General features: G+C 37.9%; 2 protein-coding genes across 2 annotated transcripts; one reads left to right on the top strand and one right to left on the bottom strand.

Annotated features, from left to right (window-relative positions):
* Positions 1-2,952: 2,952 nt before the first annotated feature.
* On the bottom strand, positions 2,953-4,645 carry LOC119067156 (ubiquitin carboxyl-terminal hydrolase). The gene is made up of 5 exons (XM_037169948.1): positions 4,487-4,645; positions 3,928-4,068; positions 3,713-3,855; positions 3,365-3,635; positions 2,953-3,303 (listed from the first exon to the last, which is right to left on the bottom strand). Exons 1-5 carry the CDS (start codon positions 4,520-4,522, stop codon positions 3,217-3,219), a joined length of 678 nt encoding a protein of 225 aa, XP_037025843.1. The 5' UTR covers positions 4,523-4,645; the 3' UTR covers positions 2,953-3,216.
* Positions 4,646-6,970: 2,325 nt separating this feature from the next.
* On the top strand, positions 6,971-11,413 carry LOC119067268 (hamartin). Its single transcript, XM_037170147.1, has 5 exons — positions 6,971-7,414; positions 7,830-8,083; positions 8,167-10,465; positions 10,570-10,854; positions 10,924-11,413. Exons 1-5 carry the CDS (start codon positions 7,321-7,323, stop codon positions 11,199-11,201), a joined length of 3,210 nt encoding a protein of 1,069 aa, XP_037026042.1. The 5' UTR covers positions 6,971-7,320; the 3' UTR covers positions 11,202-11,413.
* The last annotated feature ends 1,922 nt before the right edge of the window (positions 11,414-13,335 follow it).

Below are 13,335 nucleotides of genomic sequence, written 5' to 3'. Positions count from 1 at the left end.
CCAATTTGAATGTACCGTCAGCGCGTATCTAAATGATCGAAAAAATAGTTATGTTACATACCAAGGATCAAAACGGTGTGTTTTCGACCCAGGTGGTGAAAACGTCCGAGGATGAAACGGAGCTCCGCGAAGCCGCGAAGTCTATGAATGCCGAAAGCAGTCCGTATTAATGCCAAAAGCAATCCTTATGAATGCATTGTCTCAAAACACTAAAAAAATTATATTCGCGTGCATCCAACGACTTGACACATCTGACAAATAATAAACATAGGATCGAAAATGACATAACAGGGAATGAAAATTGAGAGAAAAGAGTAGGGGAGAATGTTGCTCTTTTGGTACTAAATTTGGTGAGTGAATGTGACGTTTTTGGTACTCCAGGATGAAAAAATTGTTTTCCACTTTCTGGGATTTGCTCTGACATACAATAAACCCCAACCAAATGGTGTGATGCAATTTAATTCCGCTGTTTTTCAGCTGGTCTACTCATATAACTTCACGTTACCTTATATATCTTGTTTATACTGCTCGCGAATGGCTATCAAACTCGTATTAACAAGTATAAGGTGAAGTGAAGTTGTATTAGTGGACCAGCTGAAAAGCAGCTAAAGCAAATTGCGCCACAAATTTGGGTCGTCTGTACATTTTATTTTGTTCACTATCATTAGCTCGTCGCTTATCTATGTCGTTTACAGATGACCAATCATCAAATATTATGTTCCGTTCTGTGGCAATCCAACACACAGATTAAGTCATTTTTTGTTATCTTCACCGATAAGGAGTAGAAACACTAGAACTTCAAACAGCGTGCCTCACACACCTTCAAAATACAAGAGAATTGAGATCACGCTAGCGTTTTGACTTCATTGAGTTCATTGTCACTTGGTGTATCTTCCACAAGCTTGGAAGTCAAAAGGAGCTTGAATCTCCTGGAAGCTATCGAAAACTAATTAAAATATATTCCAACCTTGGTGGATTGAAAAATTTGCCGCTCTTGTGACACTTCTTGCACTTAAAGCAAAGTCTTTTTAAAAGTGAAAAAATGCTCAGTCATTCTTCGAGATAAAATCTTAGAAACGTTTTGCATCTCACTTGGATTAGAATTGTTCAAGACGCTGAATCTTCTTGATAGTTCAGAAATGCACCAGTCCAGGGCGCTCCTGAACATTAAGATTAAGATTAACATTGAGAGTTACAACCCGTATGTCAACCAAAATAATTAAATAAATGTTAAAGTTTTAGTAGAAAAAAAAGAGTTGATGAGTCTTCTCTTGAAATATTAGGGTCGCCGGGTTTTGAGTCAGGTTTAGGGTTGAATCGTTGAGGATAATGAAACGAACGATGAAGAACCAATATTATGTGCAAATGAATGTTATGATCAAGATATAGGATGCGCGGCAGAAGAAATATCAAAATCACAGTCGCAGCCTTGTCAGCCTTGGATGACAAGAAGGGAAATTCTGCTTCAGTGAAATTCTGCTAAATGGAAATAACATCGTGGATACTTCCCATATGCGTAATCATGGTCACATTAGAATGCATGCTGTTGAATGATATGATTGAATGGTTTTTATGACGTGTGGTTTGGTAAGTCTCCTGCTACAGGCAATTTTCTTCACTTATACAAACGATACCAATTCGATACAAAAGTATTTCCGAGCAACGAAAGAGCTCAGGTGGTTGGTTCATCTCCCCACTGCCGTGTATAGTTAGTCTGACCACACAGATCGTGCGACGGTGGTTGAGTTAGTTACCACAGAAAATACTCTGTGGTATATAACAGTAGACCAGAGTGGACCAGAGTAGACCAGAATGTCAATAGGTGGGAGTTGAATTGTAACGTAAAGACATTTAGTGATGTGTGCTTTGAATATTATCAAGGAGAACGAAAAGGGGGGATTAGGGTATGACTCACAATCGTGCCAAAGTCCTCACGTTCAGTGTTATCATTGAATCGCTCACAGGAGCACATTTTGGTTACTGAAGTCAAGTCAAGTCAAGACGACGAATCGAATGGAATGGGCAAACAAGGTACTAACTTTAATGAACAGATGCAACTGACTCAGGTAAATCAGGTCCTCTGATTACAGGTAATTTCAATGAACTATATTGAGACGAATTTAGTAGCTAGTCCGGCCACAAGTCGAGCGACGGTGGTTGTTGTTAGTTTTAAGTTATACATGTCAAGTTGCGGGCCAGCGCTGTTATTTTTGGACTCACATCCATTATATAACTTGGATCAAAAGGTGGTTCTGTCGATAACACTTTGTGCTACCAAAGTTCCAACGTTCATATCCTTCTGGTCGTGTGCAAAGGCACCAGGCTTGATTGTGTCAGGTCAGGTCAGGTGTACCAATACGTGATACTTTGGCTCCTTCATACATCGGTGAATCCTCTAAGAAAGCAGGGTATATTGCAGATAAAGCGGAGAGATTTAATCATAATCATTATATGCGTCTTAAAGAAAACTATTTATTTACCCCCCTTGCCTTTGAATCATTAGGTTGCATGGGACCAGAAACAAAGAAATTTGTTGACAAGTTCGGATCATTAGTGGAGAGAGCATCAGGGGAGCCACGTTTCAAAGATTATCTGTTGCAGAAAATTTCTATTGCCATACAAAGAGGCAATGTGGCATGTATTCTTGGAACTTTAGGAAATAATAGAGCGGATGATTTTTATTTATTGTAATATTTGTTGATTGAAAAGATCGTTTTTTTTACTGACTGCGCCGTACGCGAGCAGTCTTTTTTTCACTTTAAATAAATATTGTCTTTATTTATTCGCTCGTTCTTTAATTTTCAGCTGACTTCTTACGAAAATTCAAACAAAATTTTGGGCACTTTTATGGGAAAGCTTACCTTTTGATTAACTTTCTCCCATTTCTAGAAAACGTTTTAAATTGTTTAGAGTCTGCCAGGTCTACTTCCAATTACTCAGAACAACAGACGATTGTGTTTAAACTCAGTATCATTTTATTTATCAAAGTAAACTTAAAGCATTAGCAGTCTCCTAGCGTGATATATCATAAAAATAGGTAGCAAAATTTCTCTTCTTTTTTTAAAGCAGGCAATACATAATGGAAAAAATATCAAATTTCACTTTTGATGAAGTGTTTAACCCTCACACATTTCAAAGCAATAGTTTTATTCAATTGACCGTTAATCATATAGGTTTTTCATGTCTTTTAACATCTCATCGACAAACTGTTTCATCCTACTGATTCGCAGTAACAGCGCTTACAGTGAAACGCAACTCATCTGGATCGCGTGCCATAAACTCTTTGCAAACTCTCGCTGCATCCTGAACAAATATTACAAAAATTAGTGACAATTCAACAGAAATTCCGCTAGCAAATGCTTACATTTAAAAAGTTTTCTTTGGTCGTAGGGCCATGCTTAATCGGAAACGATTTACGTCCATCCAATTCGTACAATTCTCCATCCTTTTCGATCAACGCAATGAAATGATGATTTTCACCATCGGAAGGGTTTTCAGATGGTTCTTCGGACGCCAGCGTTTGATGTGTCTCCATGAACGACGTATCGCCTTCTAACAATTTTCCACGCTCTTCGGCGGTTAGATCGCGAGCAGCATCCAAATACTTTTTGAGAATTCCATCTTCCAGAACGATTCTAAAGGAGTAAAAATGAATAATAAAATCAGAGCCACGACTTTGTCTGCATCCATGGCAGTAAAATGTGTGTTTTACTCTTTGTTATTGGATATTGCATGAATCAAAGCACAAGTGCCACAAGCATTGTGAATTGTCTGCTTCATGTAAAACAAGTCGTTGGGATAGTTCGGAATGTTTTCCTTCAATTTTTCATCTTCAGCCAATCGATGTTTCTCATACTACAAAGTTTTGTTTTGTGAAAATAATTTTGTTTGAGGAATTTTAATTAGCCAACGAATTAAACGACTTACTTTATCAGAACACGGGAACAGAAGAATTAAAGCTAGAACCGGTTGTGGAACCATAGCCAGTAATTCTTCATCCAATCCCAAAACATCGACGATATTCCAGTTTTCGGGAACGCCAAGCTTTCGCAGGTATGCGTTCTGAATCTAAGAAATAATTGAAAAAAGGTGCGAGTTGAAGGATAAAATAGCATCTGATTGTGTCTAGGGTGCTTGTTGACTGAAAAATGAAGTCAGTGGTCCTTGATGAACTGTTCATTAATATAATAAGAAATAGCAAATAGAGCCACTCCTAACAAACAATATTAGATCAACAGCTGTTTAGCAACCACACAGACTAATTAGTTGTTATGCATAAAATTGCCGGAATAAAAATCTACAGAAAATAACGACGTTGTCGTCACTGATAAACAAAGAAAGATGATCCAATTAACGACAACGACATCAAGCACACAACCCCACTTTCAACCGAAATCATCGACTTCTATTGATTATAATCCGTAAAAGTGTCCTTGACTCTGAAAATTACTAAAGTTTTTCTCAATCTAAATTACTTTGTCCTTACATCGGGATTCGATTGCAATGGTATCCAAGCACTCATTTTGACAATTATTTTACAATTGTTTTCAATTTCCTTGTATTATTTTCCACAAATTGAACAGAAATTAATGCAGAAAACGCCGGTCGAACTAAACTTTTTTTTTACAATACAATACGAATGCGAACAGTGATGCTAGCAAAAATAAAATCTTGTACATGTCATTCAAAGCTGCGATAGAATAAAAATTGCCGGGAATTTTTTTTTTAAATTAATGTTTCGATGTCATTTACCAAAGAGATAAATGACCTGTAACATCGGCATACATAGACTTGTCCTCGTAAAACAAACATTCTTATGTTACAATACTATTTCAAATTTTCTAATTTCAATTCTACGACCCTCGTTATGAAGATTAGCCAAGGTATACAGATCGTCTGGGGTAAGGTGAATATATCTGGTGCTTTTCAGGCTAACAAGGCTAAAAGACCACAACTTAGAATCATGTTCCACTCACATATTTCGTTCTACAGCGTTACGACAGGTCATATCAGACCGACCTGAAAAATAGAATGAATTTGACGTGAATTTTCCCGAATTTTCAGGTCATTGTTCAGGTTAACTTTCGTAAACTTTGCAATGTAAAGTCTAAAATCAGTTTATATATCAGAAAATTTCGTCCGAATAATGGGATGGATAAACGGTTGAGAGGAGTTAAACAACGATGAATAATAGAAATTAAGCTTTTTGTGTGAAATTTTTTAGTTCCGAGTCGGAGAATAAAATCAATAGTCCAAAACAAAGACGTAAATAACCATAGAGTTACACTTAAGCCGTTTCCTTTGATCGACAGCGCCACCATGCGTCTCTCAAGTATAACTCTTTGTGAGTAACTATTGTTGAGCTGAAATCGGAAACACAAGATGTCGTCAGCTCGAACTGCAACTCCACACACGTCAAAAACACATTTATCCTTGCTTAGTAGTAGATTATGCAAATGTTTTTCTGACTAGTGTGAGAGATCGTGAGAAAAACATTTACTACCCACTTACATATTACACTTATTATATAGAAAGATCACTTTACAGTATAGCAAGTGAACTTTCAATAGCTCGATGTGTAATAGTATATTACTTCCGAGGTTCCAAGTTGTGTATTTGATAAGTGGGGTGTTACAGCCCGATCCGAAGGGACAGTGGTCAAATAACAACTTGGAATCCCGTAAGTGCAATGCTTTACGTGATTAGGCAATGTAAATGAAAATGAAACATGCCGTAACACGTAAAACTATCTGTGCTACTTGAACTTGAACCCGGTATCTCGGATCGAGATGGGGCAATTTTTTCGTTCAAGTGGCATAAATATCTATTATACACTTAATGTAGTTTGCGGTAGAGGCAGTGAATTTTTAGATATTTTTTCAAACTACTTCCACTCGATCCCTTCATGCCAAACCTAGAGATCCTGTTCAAATTGGAACTGCAAAAGATTACGTCATTTGTAGAACGTATACCACTACCACATATACATATCGTATGAAATGAACAAAAGAATAAGTTTATAATGGGAAGTGGCGGGATGAAAATAATAACAAAAATCTGTGCAACACGCGCAACACACGATATCAACAAAATGAACAAATGAACAGAGCAGAAATAGTAGCAACGAACCAGCACCTCGAAATAATATAGTCTGTTCATAGAGTATAACTTCTAATTTTCAAATGTTGTTGACTGCAAGTCTTTAGTGACTTTTGGACTTTGCTCGAACAAAAAAAAATTCAAATACTTAAAAAGTGAATCTTACAGGAAAATGAAGTAACTCTAACACTGAACTTCCAACATTGACGTTCGAACCTCTGAAAAGGAGCTTATGTAAAGTCTCTTTCAATTTCAGCTGTTAAGTATAGTTTCTTGATTGCCAAAAAAGTAGTGTGAGAGAAAAAACTTAATTTTTTCTATTTTTGCTTTGCTTATGATTGTTTTTCATCTACCAAAAAGTACTCCGAGTGAGAGACAAAATACAATTTTATCAACTTTTGCTTTGTTTATTTGACAGATCGCTCTCACACGGAGTACTTTTGTTGAGTGGAAACCATACTTTAAGCTGGCCTCAGAGTCGTCCGTTTTCATTCCGTTTCGTCTTCGTTTTCATTCCGTTTTATATCTCCTTGTATGTGACAGTGACAGTTGTCATTTCCAATAATATGCTTCTTTGTATGAAATGCATCTACACGGAGGCAAAACGGAAGACTAAGTCTGAATTCACAGTCGAAGGTTTTCATTCCGTTTTGTCTCCGATTTGCCTCCTTGTACATGACAGTTGGCATTTCATACAATAGAGCATATTATTTGAAATGACAACAACAGTCTACATGATTCGGAGGTTCAACATCGCCGCGCATATTCAAAAATTTGCAACTTTTACGTATACTTAAGGAAAAGTACGGGCCTGCTGATTCACTCTCAGCTCCATTCTGTTCACTACAGGCATACGTAATTCATTTTCTTCACAGTTGTCAGTTGCTTTTGACAGCTAAAGGTCTCTTCGAGTAAATTCTACATGAAATAGTTGGTCGTAAACTCTTTATTATTTATAATCGTCAATGAACAATATTCCACAAGTTATCTTTCTCTGTTAATAGCCACATAACCGTAAAATGAATACATTCAATAAGTAATCAATTAGTGGGACAATGATACATTGTTTATCAATGCAGAAAAAAGGAATTAAGTCGATCGTCAACCACAAAAAATAGTGCAATTTTTCCGTAGAATTAGAATTTCGCTCGATGATATCGAAATCGAATCAATCCAAGTCTTTTGTTCCGATGGATTAGTAGTTTATAGCACCGCAACACAATGGATTTGAATGAATTATTTAACGATCTTGAATCAACGAATTCCATGCAAGTGGAACAATCGAAGAAGATCTTGAGCGAGAACTTTATTAACGGTAAGTTTTGCGAATAATTCCTTTTGTCTTCAACATAACCTCCTTACGGGCAGAAGTGAAGTCATCCGTTCAAATTTAACCATTGAATTTGCAATTGTTTACACTGTAATGATGTGCAACAGAACCACAAATCGATGAAACGAAAACCCACTCACTGTCCATCTGATTGGTTCGATTTATCAGATGTTTTTTTTTAGTTTTGCTTTCCGTATACCATGCCACAATGAAAACACTCTCTTTGAACGGTGATCAGAACAGTTTCGTTTACATACGGTACGGGATTGTTTCGATAAATTTTATTGACTTTGTCGTCCTAAATAATGCAACTATTCCATCATTGTCTGCAATGTGTTTTCCAATGTTGTTTTTTGTCTATTTTCCCCCACCTACCTGTCTAATGATCTTTCAATTCTAGTTAAGGAAAACTGGCTAGTCTACGGCATGATGGAATATTTCAACCAAACAAATTCATCAAGGGCTGTTGACGTGCTAGTCAAAGTTAGAGATCCGCATGATACTCACATTTTCGATAAATTACTTGACTGGGTTAATGGTCCGAACAAAAATCAGGCTATCACACTATTTGGTTTCATTGTGGAAAAACATCCGTCATGGTTGCACAAAGTGGCCAATCACCAACTTCTAAAGGATGTTTTGAAGCTGTTGAAGGTAAGGATTTCCTCGAAGCATCCAAGCTATTGAAACAAAGAGAGGAAGAGATTTACATTCGATTTTTCTTCTGCATTTTCCAGACGGAACAAAACATAATTACGATAATGAGCGCATTATTTTGCATCATAACGCTACTTCCCATCATACCAACGTCTATGCCACAATATCTTCAAGATCTGTTCGACATATTCTCTTACCTTGCGTCGTGGAATTGCACCAATGAGCCCCGGCTCACCGACGATCAACAAATCCATCTACAAATCGGATTGTCGACATTCTTTCAACGCCTCTATGGCATGTATCCGTGCAATTTTCTCGCATTTCTCACCAAGTCGCAAACGGACCGTCACCGTGTCTACTGTCACACCATCAAGCCCCTGCTTGACACTGTCAAGATCCATCCATTGCTACTCACGCACACAGTGCAAACGGAAAAGAGTACTTCGCGATGGAAAGAAATGGAACCGCATGACATTGTGGTCGAATGTTCGAAGCTGTGTCTCGAGAATGCCAATAGGTTTCACCATAAGTCCGACTACTTTTCACCGATAGCTCATAGAAATCCGGAATACACCAGCTACAGCAATAACAAAACTTCCTTTTCCATTGAATTGCAACAATCATTGCGAAACACTCCGTCATCGATGGCGTCTCCATTCTACTCATTATTCAACGAACCAAAGGATAGATTGAAAGAAGCTCAACGAATCGATAGTCTATGGAGTCCGAGTATTGCAGTTTTGGCTACACCACCTCCAACCGGTAATATACCGCACACACCAACACCGACACCAAATATTCCCAACTATGGCATACCAACATTGCCCGGCTCTCATTTATGTGCCAGCGGTGCGTCGCCACCGGAAGCAGCCATTGAAGCAACACCGGAAACAACTCCAATGAAAGATAATATGAAACCATTGCGTCAATTTCCAATGGGTTCAGCTGCAGCTCGTGCAATTCTGGGTTCAACCCAAGGTTCGACGTCACAACCATCATCACCAATTATGAAGAAGGAACCGTCGCCATTTCGGTTTCCTGATTTCAGTACATCACAATCCCTACAGTCTGAAGGCAATCAATCAAAAAAATTGCTGTCGTTGGTCCAAGACCGAAAATTGTGTCAAATGCAAATACTGGAAAAACTGAACCAGCATCAAGACGGCAGCAACATCAGGGACGTTGAAACCATTCAGATTGAGAATTCAATTGATGAACGAAATAAAAACGAAGTTTCGCTGGAGGACGAGGAAGTAAAGGAAATTAACAGTCAAACATTGAAAGCTTTTCACGGCGCTGGTTCAATTGAGATGGATCTGAAAAATTCCAATTCCATACAATTGCGCCAACCGTATCCGGACGAAACCACAACGATCGAATGTTCAAAGTCATGGCCGTGTGACTCAAATCGGATGATTGATTGTTTGAAAAATATCTCGGAGAATGGTAATTCCAATCTCGGTGGTATCGACAACACTTCAAACATTAATTTGCAAAAGAAGCGAGAAGCCCTCAAATCTAGAACATTGCGCCTGAAGCCAACGGACATCGATGATGCCTGTGAACGAACAACTGTCGGTACACAGACAGTGGAACAACTACCTCCAACGTATGAAAAATTGCTGGTATGTGCGAACGAACCAGCCGCTCCATCGAAAACAACCAATTCACTAGTGGGAAGTACTCCAATGTCACCGCATACATTGCTTGATCAATACATCGAAACATCCATCAAAAAGAAACATTCGAAGGACAATAACAATCAAACCGAACATTATCGAGATCAAATCCAGTTGCTGAACATTCAGTTGCGATATGAGCAGTACCGACGCGAAGTGCATGCTGAACGGAATCGTCGAATGTTGGGCAAGAGTCGTCTGAATGCCGTCTTGGAAATGGAAAATGAGAAGCTAAAGGAAGAAAAGGAGAAACTGGTACGAGCTGTTGACGATCTCACCAACGATTTGAACAAATCACGAATCATGCAAACACGTCGCGATCAGGACTATAGCCAAGAAGTCAATACACTGAAGCGTGATATTCAACAAGAGCGGGATGAGAAGAAGCAGCTCCTACTGCAAATTGAAAATTTACAACGACGATTGGGCGACGAAAAGAACGAGAAAAAGGATATATCGCAGGATTTGGAAGCAGCTAGAGCCGAGCTATTTGATTTGAGAAATGAATTACAGCAAACACAATATCAGGCCGATTTGGGACTACAGTACAAAGACGAATTCAATCGCTTGCAATCGGAAATCGTTCTGATGGGAGAAATTCATGTCAAATGTAGAGATAAGCTTAGCGAACTGAATGATTTGCGAGGACGCGACGTAGAACAGGATGCCTTAACTTTAGCATATGAAAATGAGATTAGAGGTGAGTCAATCAAAATGTTTGGTAATTTGATTTCCCGTTAAACTTTACAACCATTTCTCTGTCTTGCCATCTAAAACGATTTTTTTATCTCAAATTTCTCACAGAAATGCGTACTGCTCTGGATATCAAATCGTCCCAGTTGGACACCGCCAAGGCACGTTTAGCTGAATTGGAATTGGATGGATCACGTCGAGACTCGAAATTTACCGACCAAAAACGACTTCTGAAGACTGTAAAAGAAGAATATCAAGAGAAATTTCTGGCACTCGAGTCAAAGTACGATGCACAGAAGGCAATCATTTTGCGACTTGAAGAAGAAATTTTAGATTTATACAAAAATCAAACGGCTGTGAATCTAGTTACTCTGTCACCGGACTCTGAAAAAACAGGTAAGATCTTCACTCAATTCTCCGCGCTTCTGAAAACAGTGGACTGCATTGGCTAATATTGTTTCGCAGATATGGCCGGTTCGCTTGACCACACCTCGCCATTATCAATTTCATTAGCTTCTAGTGAGGGTTTGTCGGCAAGTTTGCGATCCGTCACAGAAATAAAAAATCTGCATCCGCTTGTGGTACAGCAAGATTTAACAGCATTTAATAAGCCATCCACGTCAACACCTTCGTCTGCTGCTGCAGCTGCAAGTGGAGCAACACGTCAGACCGTTTCCGAAGATATACCCGTACCGAACCAACAGCAACACTTTAAAAATTCACATCTTCATCGTCATCAATAGATTTCAATAGAAATATTTGATTCATATTTTGCATACGCCTAGTAGGAACCGTGAGACTCATGCGCATTCTTACTGATTCTGTCCCATATCTAATATGTTTCTGGAACTAGTTCAAATGCATCGGTCATAATAACAACGAAAAAAAAAACAGAGGAAACGCACAAATTGAGACCGTTGTTTCGTTTAATTCAAAAGAAACATTTTTCATTTGACTTGAAATTCGTTTTTATCGAAATCAGCCGGCCTTTCTCTTTCCCCGAAACGGATATTGATTTCTGTCTTAGGTACCTTTATCTATCAACTATACTCCACTCCTATTTTTCAAAGCAAGAAGAGGTTATCGAAAAATGTCTACAGTTAGAGCAGTTTTTTTTTGTTGAAGACGACGTCTGTTTAAGTTTTTTTTTTTAATTGCAAGTGTAGGGAAAATAGTCGGAAAATGGTAGAAGTTGCTCGGATGGCCAAAACAATGTTTTCTACATCGGCTACTAGACCGACCGTCCCTAATAAAGCTATGATTTGAAACCTTTTATTTAACAGCCTGAGTAATGAAATGGTTTTCCCGGCACTTATAGGTCTGTCCACTAGTCCTAGCGTTAAACTCCATACATAGTAAAAAACAGAATCGACATCAATCTGTACAAAACGCAGACGAAAATTTAAAAGTATAGTTTCCGTGTGTTTTTTGCCTTGGTTTCGCCTCGATTTAACAGACTTCACGCGAAAACTCAACTTTTCAAGATTTCCTCCCTTGTGACGGAAATATCTTTTATTGAAAATTTTCAACAATTTTGGTCTGGCCGTTCTCTTATGCTTTAGCATTTGTCAGGACAAACAATTCTTATCTTATGGTAGTGTGATTATAGGAGAAACCGTGTCCTTGTGAATCATATTATACATGTTGTTCTTACGCTTCAGCTCTTCTATGGCTTGATTGATGACATTTGCAGTACTTTTTTCCAGGTATTCACTTTAGCTGCAGTTTGAAAGAGAAATTGACTTTCAAACACTCTAAAATGGTTGTTCCACGATTTTTTTTTTCGATCACTCTGGTCTAGTACGTCCGATTAATGTACGCATGACCTATTCTTAATAGTTTATGTATCGAACTCGGTTTTATTTTCGATAGACATTGTGTCACCGTGCTTTAACTTAAAATGTATTTTAATCACCATATTCATCCAGACAAACAACAAAGCATTTTGTTAACAATCAGGTTCAAAATATCAATTTAAAAAACAAAAATTGTAAAAACTTAATGGCGGTTTTATATTTGCGAATAATTTCATGTAAAAGTAGCTAACATTCGCATATTTTCGACGTTATCGAATTTATTTTCAAATGTCAGGCTGCATAATTCATCTATTTGTGCAACCACCTTGGGTGATCTCTCGTCTGGTTCCTTTTTTCCAATATTTTTTTGCTAGGAATAGGTGATATTGTTTATTGATTGCAAAGAAATTGTGTACGTACCTCTAGGGAGCACATTTTTTGTTGTTATTGTATACAATGAGTGGATAGAGTGTTATGATCGGACCGAGACGACCGAATAGAGTGTTATGATGAAAGAGAAAGAGATATTTTGACAAATACCCTAAGGCAAGTTATAATAAACTGGTCTTCGGTCCTCTCGCTCTCAACGTACCACGTTGAAAGAGAAATGTTTTTAAAAACGATCCCTTTATTATCATCCCTTGACTGACGCGTGTGGGATACGAACGAGAAGTAAATACTTTGAAAAGTACCCCAAGGCAAGTTACAATAACTAGTCTTCGGTTTTCTCGCTCTGATCATAACAGTCTATATAAGTTAATTATAACTTGCCTTGAGGTAACTACTTGTCAAAATATTTGTTTCTCTTTCATCATAACACTCTATTGGTGTCAAGTTATGAATCGGTTGGAATAAGGTAATGAATCGTTAAGAATTAGTGAAATTTCCCAGAAAGATACACATGTGCACACCAACAACAGTCTCATTTCTTACAGTAAAATATACTTCGAAATAGCCCAATACACACTCGATGTATGCACTAGGTGTAGTGACGTATGGAAAGCTTCTGTGAATTGGGTTATTTGTTGAATTTAATATTTCCTTCACTACTATGATGACCTTGAAAAGTTAAATGTATCTT

The sequence above is a fragment of the Bradysia coprophila genome, assembly GCF_014529535.1.
Source record: "Bradysia coprophila strain Holo2 chromosome X unlocalized genomic scaffold, BU_Bcop_v1 contig_12, whole genome shotgun sequence".
NCBI classification, from domain to species: Eukaryota; Metazoa; Arthropoda; class Insecta; order Diptera; family Sciaridae; genus Bradysia; species Bradysia coprophila.
The sequence above is the reverse complement of the archived record's forward strand: the minus strand, read 5'-3'. Positions and strand labels throughout refer to the sequence as shown.